The sequence below is a fragment of the Cynocephalus volans genome, chromosome 7, assembly GCF_027409185.1.
Source record: "Cynocephalus volans isolate mCynVol1 chromosome 7, mCynVol1.pri, whole genome shotgun sequence".
Classification (NCBI taxonomy): domain Eukaryota; kingdom Metazoa; phylum Chordata; class Mammalia; order Dermoptera; family Cynocephalidae; genus Cynocephalus; species Cynocephalus volans.
The window spans coordinates 93,720,007-93,736,049 of NC_084466.1; the positions used below are offsets into that span (position 1 = coordinate 93,720,007).

Here is a 16,043-nt window from a genome sequence, read left to right on the forward strand (position 1 = left end):
ATCCTCATTTTCTCTTTCTTCCTTAGCCATGGAATTAGTTGCAGATAACATTAACAAGTAATCGAAGTTAGCTTCAGAACAATGTTCATGACTTTTCCCCGGTGGCCTGGCATCTGTGTGGTTGACTGCTCACCCATTCATCCTGCGGGCCTTCTAGGGCGCCCAACTGCCTGAGGGTTCGGTCCCTACAACCTGATGTTTCCATGGGCCCAGAAGAGGCTTTCCAAGCAGGGCAGGGCTCTGTTGAGACACGAAGTTCAGAAGGATAGACAGCAAGGCCCTGGTCCCACTGAAAGGAGGGGACACCAGTGACATCGTGATCCTTCCTTCACTCATACGTCAGTTGCTGGCCTTTTCTCTCCATTCCTAGATTAGTTTACCCCGCATTTCCAACCCACTCTTCCTTATCACTGGCCAGGAATCCTCAGGCTTCAAAGCTCAGAATTGGTGGGGATGGGGCAGGCAGTGGAGAAAAGCATGTGAAGGACGAGGATAAGGGGGTGTTGGAACTCACAGTGCACCCACCGTTGGGGACAGCCCCTGACAAGCCCTGAAGCTGCACACAGAACCCGGGGTAATATTAGTTTTAAATACGGGTAACTTTAAGCAAGTACCCCAAGTTTACCCTCCAAGAACCCAGTCTCTTAAGAAAGCATCTTTATTTTCCTTTCCTCCTCTTCTCTTTGCTTTCAAGCTTAATTTTTTAAAAAATAAATAAAAAGAACCTAAATTGCAAAAACAAAATGCCGAAAACCCTCTTCCAAAATGAATTGAGAAAACATTAAGCTGATGATGTGTAGATTACAGACACAATCAGCTATTAAGGCTCCATCTCAATCATTACCAGTGATCACACGAATGAGGATTTTTCATGGCCCAGTTAAGAAGCCTTAAATTCACTCATTAAAAATAGGACAACTGATACCATAGGGGACAGCAGCTTTTGAGCAATAACATGTCAAAGGACATTTTGGAATGCCATGGACTTGTCACCAGGGGAGTGACTATTGGGTCTCCACCAGCCATTGGCTTTCTCATCACCCCAGCATCCAAGCTGCTTGTGACCACCCAGATCCTTTCTTGCAGTCCCAGTGAGAGAGCTCTCAGACCCAGCTCTTTAATTCCTGTAGCCCCCTGAGGACCAACACCAGCCTGGATGTGGGGGCAGCCTCAGGCCAGCAGCTGCTCTTGTGCAGACTTCCAAATCACCAAAGCACCTACTCTGCACAGGGCATTATCACACCTTCTCCCAGATACCTGGGGATCTTCCCACCCAGACTTTCCTCCCACTTCAAACCCTGCCAAGGTTCCTTCTCACCTTCAGAAGAAATTGCAAACTTGGCCTAACATACAAGCCCTCCACATCCTGCCTCCTGGTTCCCTGCCTAATCTATGCATTTTACCGAAATGGGTGGAGGGAGTGGTCACAGGCCAAAATTGGAAGTTACAAAGTTACCTTTGACTCCCTTCCATCTCCTGGTCTTCCTGATCTTTTGTCCTTGCCTCCCATCATATGTTCAGGCCTTCATGAAATTTAAGGTTTACAATGGAAAGACCACAAACTCTGAGGATGACTTTGTTTCCTAAAATAATTTAAGTTACACACGGGAAAAAGCATGAGCTTTGGGGCCTAGGCAGACCTAAGAAGAACCCGATTCCACCTTGCTCTACAATTTTAGGTAATGGATATAACTTCTCTGATCATCAGTTTCCTCATTTGTAAATTCAAGGTTAGGGAGAAAATTAGAGATAAAATTCTTATCTAGTAGGCAGTAGGCACTTAAGGTGTGCTAGGCGTTTTGTTTATTCCCCAATCAGGAAAGTTTCTATGCATCTAATAACGTACCACTGGGCAGCCAGTTGATACTCAGGTTGGCCCTGCTGTCCCAATTAGTTAAACATTCAGAGAGCCTGCAGTAGTTGGTGCTGTGGCATCAACAACTGCCATCAACCTCACTAAATCCCAAGTGTGTTCTAGTTAAGAGCTGGTTCAAGTGGACAGTAAAGCATCAGAGAGCAGGGTGCACGGATTATATGGCCTGCCAGTGTGTTAGTCATGTTTCTACAGCAAGACTGCTGCTCAGAGTCCTAGTGGCTTATTAAGAGCACTTCTTTCTAGTGTGGAGGTCTGTGGTTCAGGTCAGGTTCAGGAGGTCTGCTCAGTGTGTCTCTCGTGTTGTTTTCATAGAACATGGCAGATCTGCAAGAGTGGTAAGAGGAAACACGTGGTGCTTCATGAGGCTGTGGTCTGGAATGAGCAGGCTGCATGTCCACGCATACCCTACTGGCTGAGGAGTCACATAGCCAAGGCCAAATACAATGGGATGGGACGTGCACTCCTCCTGTTGGGAAAATAGAATAGTTTGGTCAGGACCCTCACCTTGGGTCCAGTTGGGTGTGGTTCAGCAGCACATCCTTTGTAAGCAAATTGTGTGTGTGTGTGTATGTGTGTGTGTGGAGTTAGTGTGCATGTGTACCAATGTATCTTTTTAGTTTTGTTGTGATTCTTGAGTTCTTCTTCAGAGAGAAAAGAGAGAAAGAGAGGAGTTTTAGTGAAGCAGGCAGGCAGGCGTTGGCCTCGCGTATCCGCCTGGCACAGCCATGCTTTCCAACCTATGGCTCCAGGGACCTTTTGGCCAGTTACCTAGCTCATAGACCTGTATGAAGGGATCTGGTGACTCAGCCTGGCGTATGAAGGGTTTGTGACCCAGTCTGTGAATGGGCTTGAGGGGTCTGGGAGCTCCAGACCCAGCCCTAGCTCAACAATCAGCTCAGTCGGTGCAGGATTACCAGCAGGTAAAAGAGCCCGACAACTGGCATGGTCACCTAGCTTTACAATTGGCGTCACTAACAGGATTAAGAGAGTTAGACAATTGGCGCTGTGAGGATTCCAGGCCTTAGCCTAGCCAGATACCTCCCTTAGGGGGGCAAGGGCAGAAAGGAACAATTTTTTCCAAATAATGCAATCTACCACACTTCTCCCAATTGGTGGGTTCCAGAGGCTGCACAAATTATCCTAGGTATATTTATCTCATTCCCCATGTTTAAAAAGTGCCACTTACTTTTATGATCCTCTTGACATGTGTTTGCCCAAATATCTTTGGACAAAAGTATGTATTTCAAAGGCCAAAAAGAGGAAGAGAGTCTGGAGCTGTGGAGCTGGATGTCTGGGTGCTCTTAGAGCTAGCAGCTCCATCGAAGACATAACCAGATCTCCCAGCACTGGAGGAGAGTGGTCTCTCCTATGCAATCAGCACCTGGCCAGGCCCTAGGGGCTTCTGGGAGTGGCTCTGGGAGGATGCCACCAGCACTACATTCTGTTTCACTATTTCCTCTCTATTGTGGACTCCAGTTCTCCATCCACAGGGCTTCACCAGGACACTGGAGACACAGCTTTTCTGCAATGGTCTATCATTGATTTCAGAGGGTTGCTACCCAAATGAAAGGCTACATAAATTACCTCCAAAGAGCAATACTCTGAAAGCATTTACTCAAGACACGGGATGCCATGGTGCTAAAAAATAGAGAATTACAAAATCCTTAAGTGATTCCCCCTCAAATGAACATAAACTGTGAAGTCAGAAATAAGGATGAAAAACAAACAAACTACAAATGTTTGGCTTCCAGAGTTGTTTCTAAACACACCAGCTAAGCATTTTCCAAAAAGGAAATTAATTAAAAATATCCTCCCTTCAAAATTTACTATAAAATAACTGAAAATAGAACCTGAATATGTCTCTAGACAAGAAACACCTGTGTACAAACAGAAAAGAACCATGAAACACTAACATATTCAGGTAGTTAGAAACATCCAGAAAATCAGCCAACATTTTTAGTTTTTTTCCTGAATGTTTGGCACTGTAAAGAACTTTCAACATATATTGGCTAATTTCCTATCTAATTGCATGCACTTGTAGTTTACAATATTTATTTATGGGCATGCCCTGGCTTTATGTAAAATGTATATTCTTGAAAATATTGAGTGCAGAGTGAATGTTAGTAATTGTAAAAAATCTAGAAGTAGTTTCTGATAACCTTTTGTGTGTTTGCAATTGGGCTAGATACGGATAACAGAAGATACCGACGACATACGCACTGTCATTTAGTAAAGCGCTAAGGTAGGAATAAAAAGCAATTAAGTGAACCAAAGAAGTAACTGGGTGGTGCTCCTTGATGGTACAGACAAGAAACACAGCAGCAGCTAAGATAGGGAAAATCTCATTTGACCCTACATAGATTTGTGTGTGCCCCATCACATTTTCTTAGAGAAGCTCCCTCTTATTTCCTAATAGCCCTACATTATGAGCAGGTGGGTCCTGAGAGGAGGGCTCAGGGGACACCCTGAGTGATGGGGAGCACGCAGCCTCCCCCCGAAATGCTACCCAAGGAAAAGCCAGGGTGCGGCGGTGGTGGTGGCCGCAGGTTTTCCCATCGTGAATAATCCCAGGGTAAATCCTTTGGAAAAACAAATATGCGACACCAAATCTGTCTTTTCTGCCAGTGCACAGGTTCAAATGATCACACTTGCTGAAGGCAATGGTCTCCTATTTTTCCAGATGACCATGTTGAGGCAATTAAAAAATGTACAACCGTTTGTGATGAATCTTACAAAATGCTCTATTGTTCACGGTTCATTCTCACGGTTGAGTATTGACTGAGCCTCTGCTTTACACCAGGCGCTGGAGACACAGAAGCAAACACAACAGGCAAAGTCCCCGCCCTCAGGGAGCTGGCATCCCCACGGATGAGTGGCTTCCTTGCGCTGACAGCGAGCTGGCTTCCCCGGGATTCCGTTTTCTGTCACTGTCCTGCATTGCCTTTTTCATAGACACCCCAAAACATAGACACGTATGGAAGAAAGTGAAGATACCTAGGGGAGTTAGGACCTGACCCCAAGTGTCAAGAGCAGGACTGTGTAGTGTAGTCATGGCGCAGATGATCCTGAGACTTAAACAACTTTCAACTTTCAGTTAAAGGGTGAGAACAAAAATGATTTCCAGAAGATGCATGTGCCATGTTTATTCCTTTAACACAACACATCTCTCTGTCTCCCTCCCTCCCTCCCTTTCTCTGTCTCTCTCACACACACACACAAACACACATGCACACACACACCAGAACCCACCCTCCCAAATACCCAAAGACAAACACACACAAACATAAAGCTATACAAAACTACACAAATACACAAACCACACATGATGGGATACCTAGGCACATCCACACAAAGAAAAGCATGATATATTGTCAAGGACACACAAACACTCACCAGCACATGTATCACCACACTTTACCTATAAGAGATTGACCACAAATACAAGCAAAAAATACACAGGTCAAAACATTTTCTAATATAGGCTGTGATTCCCAGGCCAGTGGCCCCCTATGGCGGCTCTCCCCGTGGTTTCTATAAGGTTCTGAAGATTAAACAGTTGGTAGCCAACTTTGTATACATGCCTGTAAACAGGAGGGCTCAGCTTTAAATAATTATGTCAAAGAAATGACAACTGTGCTCTTTGCCAGAACAGGGATGAATAATTACAAAGCCAGGACATAATTAAGCAATTCTGACTGTCGGATTTTTGAGCTGTCTCTCTGATGTGCAGGGCTGGCGGTCCCACCACACGTGCCCTCCTGGATGGGCCTCTGCACCCCTTTGATCTATGTTTCCCAGTGTGGCCAGTGGGTCACGGTCTGGTCATTGCAGAAACCTTTCATTCGGGCCTCAACCTTCTCTGTATCCAGAGTGATGTTCTCTGTGTTGACGACAGCATGATTCAATGGCCAATATTTAACAAAGATATAGATTTTCTTTAAAATTCTGGGAGGTGAGAAAAGCCTGGCTGTTGCAGGTTCATTAAGTAATACACACACACACACACACACACACACACACACACACACACACACACACGTTCTAGAAGAGTCCATTGTAACATAAGTTACCACCTCCTAACGAACGACAGCATCTTTCTGTGGAACAATCAGAGCCCAGACAGAGGCAGCTTTGAAACAACAAACACCAAAAGGCAGCAGCCAAGGAGAAATGTGTCATCATGAAAGAAAGCAAGAGAGAACTCGCACTCAAGCACCGGGGCCTGCCAGGTACCAAATCAAGCCTCGGTGACATAGGGGCTTTATTAGTTCCTGGATGATTCTGCATTTGCGTCAGCTGAGAACACCCAGACTGCCCGTTCCCTACCTCCAAGGCAAGGGCTGTGATTGGAGAGGCATTTTCCATTCTCCCAAATACTTTATGTCAGGAATAAAATGAAAACAGCTCCCCGAATCACAGCCCCCTTGATCATCCATCAGAGCATTCTGCTGAATAAGCACAACAGGCTGCTGCTGCCTCGGAAAGGACAGAAGCCAACTTGAGATTCCTGTTCCGTTATGAAAAATAGGTCTTCACCAAGTGTGTTCAGCACAGCGTTGCAGGACTCAGGAAGGAAATTGCTCTCCGCTTAGAAGCCGACTCCGGGTGTACACATACCTCCCAGGACATACATATGTATATTTGAGATGGAAAGTGTATATACACACCTGCACAGGAACAAACATATGTCTGTGTGCACTGTGAACAGGCGAGAACCAGCCTTTTTAACGCCAATTTATTAATTCAGCAAGAAGCTCATTTGGCTCCTTTCTATCTGCAAGGAAAGTACCAGTGCATATCTCTGAAGACAACAGACAAAAGGGAATTGCCTGCCATTCAGGAGAGAGGCCTACAGCCTGATGTGAAACCGAGAACACAGAGGAATCTTCCTGTGCACTTGAAGGATCACGGGGAAAACAGAACACTTAACCAGAGGCCCAGACCACTAGGTTCTGGTCCCATTTCTGCTTTAACAGGACTGTGGGGCCTTGGGACACTGCATCCTCTCCCAGATCCTTCTCCGTAAAATGAGAGCACAGACCAGGTGATTTCTAAAGTCCCCTCCAGTTTGGAAATCATGTGACTCCACAAAAAGAATCAAAGGCCCCCATGCTTTGTTAGACTATTTTTGTCTCTCTCTTCAAATAATTAACGGGCATTTTTAAGCATAATACAGTTAGTAAGGATGTTGGAGTCAATCACACAAATGAGCTAATTCTATAATTGATTAGAAACTAATTGGGAAACCTGAAGAGCATTTCTGCTGATGTTGCTAATGACTCAGAGAAACAGCAATACTGGATTTTAAAGAGTCATTCCCAGTCACTTTCAAAGGCAAAGATTTCAATTTCCCCCATCTCTATTCAACAGAACAGTCCTGCTTTTACCTGTTTTCTTTACTTAGGCCTTCCTATGAGGTTTTGTTTGAACAAAGACATCCGTGGGGAAAATATTTAGCTCACCGGTCCAGGGGTGAGAACCCACAGCAAGGAGAACGTGGGCGTGGTGTTCAGACACACAGGTAAAACTCCAGCTCCGGCAATTACAAGCCAGGTGAGCTTGGGCAGCCCAGGTAACTTCTCTGGGCCTGAGTTACCTCATCTTTAAAGTAAGACAATGATCCCTTCCATCTGCCTTACAGGGTTATGGGAGGATCCCCAAATCCGTAAAGAAAGACCTTAGATCATCACACATTGTATACATGTATCAAAATATCACTCTGTACCCCATACATATGTGCAGTTATCACGTGTCAACTAAAAAGTAAAAACGAAAGAAGAGTGGTGGGCACGTGTGGAGAACCCCATCCAAACACAGACGTTACACTTATTACCCCTTCAGACTTCCGATGGCGATGCAGAGCTTCCCATGTCAAAGGCAAGGAGAGCAGGAGAAATACGGATCCCCTCTATATGCATGAAGGTGAGAAATGCAGAAGGGCAGGTTTTTTATAATAAGGCAAGATATCACAAAGGGTTCACTTGTGCTTTTGCTGGGTTTGGTGATGCCAGCTGTCTCTGGAATGTTTTCACCAAAAAAGGGGGGAGGGGGGTGGGGTGGGGAAGGAAGCCAAGAAATAAATTATTTCATTTGGACAAAATTACAAAAGCTGGAATAACTAAAGGCAGTCAGTGCAATACATCACACCTGTGCTTCGGTAAGGAGAACTGTTAACACTTTAATAGCTACGAAATGAATCACTCAATTTCCCACATGCTGAAACAGGTAACAATACACTTACCTGCCAGTATTATACCCTCCATGTTGTATATTTCCACAACTGTGAGCAATTTTATTCAGCATAACGGGGAAATAAGTTGCACCTCATGGACTCAGGAAAGAAAGGGGCCTGAGGTCTGCTGTCAGCTGAGCAACTTGATAAAGAGGTTTCATTGTTCTGTTTTGTTTTTGTTTTTCTTGTTCCCCCTTAATCACTTCCAATGTACATGCAGACTGTTATAAGTCACTAACTGAAGACAAAGGAGACCTCTAGGATTTCTGTGCCAGCATTTTTCTACACACAAGCTGCAATCTCATGGGAGGTGACAGAGCCCCAGGGTGGTGAAAGTTCTCCAAAGAGGTCATCGGGGGTCATCAGGTCCATTCCCCAGCCTCTGGCTTCACTGAACAACCCCAACTCCTCCCAAAGAGATAATTGTTCATGTCCTTAAAAATCTCCTTGCATCTGAATCCAAGACCCCAATCCCAATCTCCCCTGCCTCATCAGAACTGCCATTAGGATGACATCACATTCACTTACACGGCCTCCATGCAGACCCAGCTGGTAGAGGAAAGCTCAGTAAACACCACTGCAATGAGCTCTGGAGAGCTACATGTGGGGAGCACACACCAGTCCACGGACACACTGTCAGAAAATATTGCCTTCCATGTTAACGATATCTCGGAGAACTGTTGAGCCTTTGCCTGTGATGGAAAAAAAATCACTCTCCCCCAGCTCTCCTTTAGTAGCAAGAAAGAAGGGACCCCTCTGAAGTACTAGAGGATCCTACCAACCCCAGAAACAGTAAAGGCCCAGTGCTTTCCTCTTTCTCCATTTTCAGCTTCAGACCTGCGAAGGCCCCACTTTAGAAACATCTTCCAGAAGGAGGCCTCAAATTCCCCCCTGAACATCACCATTGCTGCTTTGTTGGTAAAACAGCCATCTGGGCAAGACCACCTCACATATAAGGTCCCCTTAGAAGAGCCAAGTTATACCCAGTCCTATATCACGTTTGACCAACAATGTACATGTGAATAAACCCCCAGTACGAGATCCCGCCTGCATTCCACACACACAGGGGGGCATCCTCTGTGCTCTGAGGCATAACCAATGCCATGAGCTGTAAATCCTTTGTGAGGACCAGCAGCAGGCAGCTCACCTCGGGCTTCACCACCTTCATGAAGGCCCCTCTCAGCGAAGCCTCCTCTCGCTCTTGTCTGGTGACTTTCTGGGCATCCAGAAACTTCAAGTTGGGCAGCTTGTGCAGAACAAAGCATCTGGAAGAGGAGGGTTACAGACAACTCAGGAAGGCTGGGGTGACAGCCTCAAAGATCCAGACAATCTGTTTGATCCTCCGGAATCCACACTATTAAGTCTTCGGGAGTTTAGATCTTAGTGAGTGCTTCTCCTGTCATCTTTCACTAAAAATGAACAATTTCTCTTTGGGGACGTCCAAATGGTTACATGTTACAAAGACACACAACTAGACTTCAGAAGCATACACTAATGGCCATACTGGACTCAAAGATAGCACACACCTGCCCCCTGGGTTAGCCAGTAGGATCCTGTCGATGTATCCCTTCCTTCCATTCTGGGAAATGGGCCCAGCTTCTTTGCTACACAGGCAGTTTTTGGTAAAACTAACCTACAGCTTGATTGTATCCTTTATCATTGTCACGCCTACAGGTCATCTGTAACACTGTCATCTCTGAGACAACTACAGACTATCAATTTAAAGCTGAGACAGGAGACTTTAACTTGCCATCCAGGACAATAAACTAGACTGTAATAGCCTGGATGACGCTGGGATGGAAGAAAGGAACACGTAGCTGAGAAGTGCTTCCTTGAGGAATTAAGCAGAGGTCTTGAGGACTTTCTTCTCATCATCACCAGGTTATTTCCACACTGGCACTATGAAGATTATCTTTGTCAAGGAGAAACAAGGGGAGTTGGTTTCAAGGGATATTAATAGCCCACCAAAGGCTACATGCTCTCCATTCCCCTGCAAATACTCTCTGACATCCATGTGGGCTCCAGAGATAAGCCAGTGACTACTTGTGTGATGGGCTGTCCTCAGGTAGGTGTATACAGAGTTGATGAGATGATCTGCTTGGCCAGGGTATAGGTATATAAACACATAAATACATATTTACAAGGTATAGACAAGTACCTATACTTCTCCCTCCTTGGTGACAGTCACCAACCCAAATGCTTTCCATCAGGCCCCCATATTCCATCAGTGAAGCAAGAAACGGTTTAGATCTTCTGCTTAGAAAGAAGAGGTGACCCAATGTCACCATGTCAATAACATACCAGTTCCTTTCAGTTGCACTAATATTTCTTGAGCACCTACTATGTGCCAAGCCCTAGGGATACAGAGCTGATTACAACATGGTTCTGGCTCCCAAAGCGGTTCTCAGTTTAATGGGGAAGATGGACTCACACAGGGAAATTAGAAATCAGAGCAGCAAAGTGCTAAGATTGAGGTTATGCACAGAGTAGTTGGGAGCACAGAAAAAGGGGCCTCACGAAAGACTGAAAACTAAAGGGAAAAGGAAAAGCAGGAAAACTCAAGCAGGCTTCAAAGAACCAAACCCTAAAGAAGCCCAAGCACTTAGCTTTTTCTCAGTGCAGCTGGTACTTGGGGCATGCAGTGCTCCCAGGGCCAGCTCCCACATTCAGAAGATGGTCTTACATCACCAAGCGGCCCTCACATGCTTGCCCGGGTAAAAAACTTGGCTGGTCACTCAAAAGCCAGAGACAGCAGTGTCCAGCCTCCAGTAATGACCTTCATTTCACTCACCGTTAAAGCCAAACACTCTGAAGTTCTTTTGAGGTATACTTCCCACCCCCCCAGAAATTTGACTATCTACTTCCTAGTTCCTTCCAGGACTCAAACTATTACTATCTTTCCTATTTCTCTCTGAGTCTCTCCTTCCCTCTCCAACACCCCCTAACCTTATCCAAAATCAAGAAAGTGCCACAAAGGGCCCAAATGTCCTTTCCATCCTCCAGTGGAACTCCCACCGGCCTCAGTCAATGGCAGAGAAAACTTCCATCTTCCTCCTATAGCGACAAAGTCTTGATGACAACAGATTCTTTCAAATAAAGACATGTACAGACAGAAACAATATGTCAGGAGTGACGCTCAAAGGAGTAAAGACACCCACTAAGTGTAGGGTGCGAAAAGATGAATATTCAGGTGAAGAAAACATCAGTATTAGAAAATCAGCCAATGTTTAATGATGGAGTGAAAGATGCCTTCACAGGGCTGGCAGGAACCATGATGACAACAGACCGCACATTGTCATTTTGCCTCACTTTGGATCACAGCCCTGAAATCAAAGGAGAAAGAGAGAGAGGTGCTGGCTTTTGAGCTAGTTAAAAATTTCAGATGACAAAGAGCCGCTGTTTTTAGAGCACTCTTCTTATACAATCGAGAGACATGACATAGGCTGCCAGTCACCCCTGAAACTACGGGGGACGTGCTTCCCACCCTGAGGGCCAGTATGGTTCCCAGGAGGTCACTGCTTGGAGAGGTTTGAAGAACACTAGAAAGACTTGCCCCAAACAGTTCAGTCTGAGACTCAGCCCAGGGTCCAAAGTTCCTCCCTTAGAGGCCGCTTCTTTCATTTACTGACGCACACATTCACTCATTCAAGAAGTGCTTGCTGAGCAGCTACCCCCGCCAGCAGCTGTGCCGGGGCTGGGAATCAGGAGATAAACAGGAGGTGAGGCCTCTGCCCTCAATGAGTTTATATCCCAGCACAGTGGTCCTCAAGCTCGAGTGGGCATTAGCATGCCCTGGGTTCCTGTTAAAGCACAGATGTCCGGGCCTGTCCCCAGAGTTTCTGATTCACTAGGTCTGGAGTGGGACCTGGAATTTATGTTTCTAATAACTTCCCAGGTGATGCTGCTGCTACAAACCAACGTCCTAGTAAAAATAACATGATGAGGACTAACAGTTTGGGAATTATCAGGGTGGTGAAGAGTCTCCTTCCCAGTTCTGCTAATGATCTGCCCTGCCCCAACGTCTGTGGCACACAGAGCCCAGAAAGCAGCCACATCTCCCAGATCGTCCTGCCCCTTGGTGGCTTGCACCTGACTCCAAATGTTATTGCTAAGTGATAAGTCAGTGGGCTTCCTGCCTGCCTGTCCCATCCTGGTCTTGGGAGATCTATTTCCTTTTGTTCTTGGTCGTGTCAGGGTGTCAAAAGCCACAGCTTCAATCCTGAGTGTAATACAAGTTTGCCATAAAAATACAAGAGAGGATTCCCGAAGCCACAGAATGAAGGCTTTTACAATATCAATTCAACCCTTGTAAATTTAATCCAGGGTTATTTGTTGCACCAAAATCTCTTTACCGTGATGTATTACTTAGTTACTGGGGTTATCACAGCCATATCCTAAAGTTGCATAGTACATAAAACATTTCAGTTAACAATGCAGGAAGGTTAACTCCCCCAGATAACCTGCAATCACAAGGGCTAGTCCAGATGACATCCCTCTGTCAGCTTCCACGAGCTATTGATGGTTCAATCAGTTTGTTTTGAAGGTAAAGTACAACAAAAGGGCAGTAAACTTATTCAGACTGTCAACAGGGGCTATTGGGAATGGGGCTTGCAGGTAAGTAATTCTGGGTGTTTTAAAGCTATTATCAAACAGCAATGGTTGAAGGAAGAGACAGCTACTAATAACACAGAAGGCAGCCGTCATAAACCACTTTATGGCAGAAACCCCCGTCCATAAATCCTGCGACACCCAGAGACAGCTTCAGATTTATAAAACTGCTTGTTAAGCCAGGGCACTGCTTAATGAAAAGAGATCCGTCTAAGTTCTAAGTCTCACGTCCCTAGCTGCAGAGGGCAAGTCCGGTTTTCCTGACCTTCTGAAGGTGGCTGGGGCAGCGGGGATCAGAGGCACTCTTGGCCGTGACATGGAACGTGAGATTACAGGCAGGAGAGTGGGGATTTGGGGAAGGTGTTTTCAGACTCATTTGTCTCTCCTCGGAAACAGATTTTCTAAGAGTGAGAGACCGACAGACAAAACTTTTCAGGTTCTCTCATTTTATATAGAATGTTCCATCTTCTTAAAGGACTCCTCTAAAAAGAGAGCTAAACTTGTAGGGGAAGAAAGAGAACAACAGAAAGCCTTATTCATTTTTTCTTTTCTTTTTCTTTTTTGCTCCAAAACCAACTTTCTCTACTCCTACCTGATGCTCTGGCATTTTTCAGCTAGACCTCAGCGAGAGAGGAGGATATGCTTTCCCCCTGCCCACAACTGCTGCCCAACCACACTGCACAACCACAGCGCAGCCCACACAGTCTCCATTGTCGGCCAGTGGGACTGGCTGCCATGTTTCTTTCTCTGAGACTCTATTCAAGAAATACCAAGCTTCCACCCCTCAAAGGAGCTGGGCATGGGAGTCACTGGCATTTTTTGGCTTTCTTCCATTTACAGCTTCCTACGCTTCTTCACATCACTTCTCGCTGCCTTCTTGCTCCCATGCATGGGGGCTGAGGAGACATGGTGCAATCTACTGATGCCAACTTTGGGCCCCAGAAGGTAGCAATGGGTGATCTGTGACTGTTCTCTATCTTTCACAAAGCTTAACAGAAGAGGGTGAGAATGCCAACAACACGTCATGCTTCTTTGCTGTTGACTAGATTACATCAACTCCATTTGGTAACACTGGTTATCCCATGTTGATCAAAAGCACCGACAAACTGCTTAATGTGTCAGACTAATAATAATACACTTAGCAACGGTCTAAGGTATGGGGGAGAAAATGAAGAGGAAGGGAGGTCTTCACAACGAAAGACTTGGTGACTAACAGGGTGGGGAAAAGAGCCCAGAGTCTGAGCTTGTCTTGCTGTGTGATCTTGGCTCCATCTCTGCCACCTTTCTGAGTCTCAGTTTCTCTCTGTGCAATGAAGGGGACGGGCCAAATAATATCTAAGCTCCTTCAAACTTACCTTGCTTGAATTCTACGTACCTCGAGGTTGATTTACAATAAATACATCTATATTGTCCTTTCTTGTTATTCCAAGTTCTTTATATAAGTACCCGCCACACCTCCAAGTAAAGGAGGACTATGAGAAAAAGTCAATAAAGACCAAAGAGTAATGAACAAACACTGCGAGTAGAATAACTCCAGATGCTCAGAGAGATGACAATGATCTCACTCTAATGAGCCGAGGTGAGCTCACCTACAGCATTAATGAATGCCTGACAACTGGCAAAGGCCAGCTGATTTTCCTCACAGTTCACCGGCAGCACGTTTGAAGTCTCTGTGCAAACAATACACCCACAGGACAGACCAAGGCCCTCTGCGGAGGGTAACCGGCAATTACTCTGTGGGCTTCTGACACTTTGATCTCTGGGTCGTGACCTTTGCTTTCTTGTGATCTTCAAAGCCCAGATTGCAGATTAGCTGGAGAATGCTAGCTGGGTTATGTAAGCCACAAGTTTTACAGCTCCTATTGGCTGGGAAATGGTGGCAGCACAGGACGGCCAACAGATGATGCAGGGTCCCTCCCTCCTCCCCTCTGGTTGAGTGCTGCAGACACTGGGCAGGCCCCAAGGCTGCTCCCTGCCAGGGAACAAAGAAAGGGTGTCACGTTTTAAATAATTTAAAATTGTAAAGAATACAGAGGAACCTACAGGGAGGAGGGAGAAAGGAGAGGCCAATCAGAGACTGGAGTGGCAGGAAAGAATGAATGATACAAGGTTTAGCCACAGAAGCAGAGCAAAAAGAAGGCGAGACCAACTCCCTCATTTGAAAGGTAAAGTCCAGCACTTGTCTACTGTCGACCTGCAGTGCACTGTTCTTTCTGCGGTAAGAGGAAAAAGAACGATTGCAAGGGAAGACAGAAAGCGACCATGCCGGGCATCCAAGTTCCCCATCCTTGGTTTATTATTTTGGCCAGTGTTGAAGTCTGCAAGAGGCCCTCAGGGGTTTCTTAGCACTGTGGTGGTCTCTGAGACCAAGCCTGGCCTCGCTGCTCTCTTTCTGCCCAAATCCTGAAGGCTGCTGGTTATCACATTCACCTCCATTCAACATTCATCCCAAAACAGCAGCACAGTGTGTGCACACGGCAAAGCACAGGCAGGCTTAAGCTCCTGCAATAACATGGCAATGGACGTTACTCTGCCAAGATCTATGATGAATGGTACAGAAAAACCCCAGGCATAGTTCTGCTCCTGCCCAGCAAGGCCGGGGCACAACTCAGCAACTTGGTAGTACATTCATGCTCACATACAAATTTAATGAGCCCGTTTTACTGTGGGGACATGTGCCAAGAAAATCCAACGAGGTGCACAAGGGGTAAGTGAGGAAGCAGAAGAGGTGAACCTGGGGGGAGGGGAGGAAAAACTCAGCAGAAACCCAAGCATCTGTGACGCCATTTCCAATAACTACATAAATTTAGTTACTTCCCATTTCTGGTCCAGCGGTTGGCCACAATGTCACCTAAAACTGGGCTGATCTCTTTGAAATCAACATCTCCCATGGAAATGAAACAACAGACATACTTGTTTTGATGTATGGCTGGGTGACATATTATAAATATTACATCACATAACCACACAGGATGCCAATCAATAAAAAAATTTTTTAGACAGCACTAAATGAACCATGGGTTCTTGCTTCTGAATACACTCCTTTAAGGCTCCTACTATTGCTTAAATGATTAATAGAAGACATATTGTCAGAAAATGTACTTAAAGTGAAAAACAGTAAACTGTAGAAATATCACTCATTTTTTAAGCAATTTTCTAGTGAAAATGTCACATAAATTTACATTGAGGCTCTATCTACTATTAGGCTCTGGGTAATAGCTAGAAGGAAGGCAGACCTTATGCTTTGTGGATAAAGGGCCAGGAAAATATTTCACCAAAAGAAAAAAAAAGGCAGCCGCATCGCTTTGTATAAACACAAATGCCACA

General features: G+C 45.5%; 1 protein-coding gene across 5 annotated transcripts in view; it reads right to left on the reverse strand.

Moving 5' to 3' along the window:
- Positions 1-16,043, reverse strand: part of LRMDA (leucine rich melanocyte differentiation associated) — a 1,115,169-nt gene that overhangs the window by 468,942 nt on the left and 630,184 nt on the right. For 4 of the 5 annotated variants that reach the window (XM_063103065.1, XM_063103068.1, XM_063103066.1 and 1 more), the window contains one exon: positions 9,256-9,373. The exons of the other annotated variant lie outside the window; for it this stretch is intronic. In XM_063103065.1, coding sequence (XP_062959135.1) covers positions 9,256-9,373 — 118 coding nt within the window. The remainder of the gene's footprint in view (positions 1-9,255; positions 9,374-16,043) is intronic. 5 annotated transcript variants of the gene reach the window in all.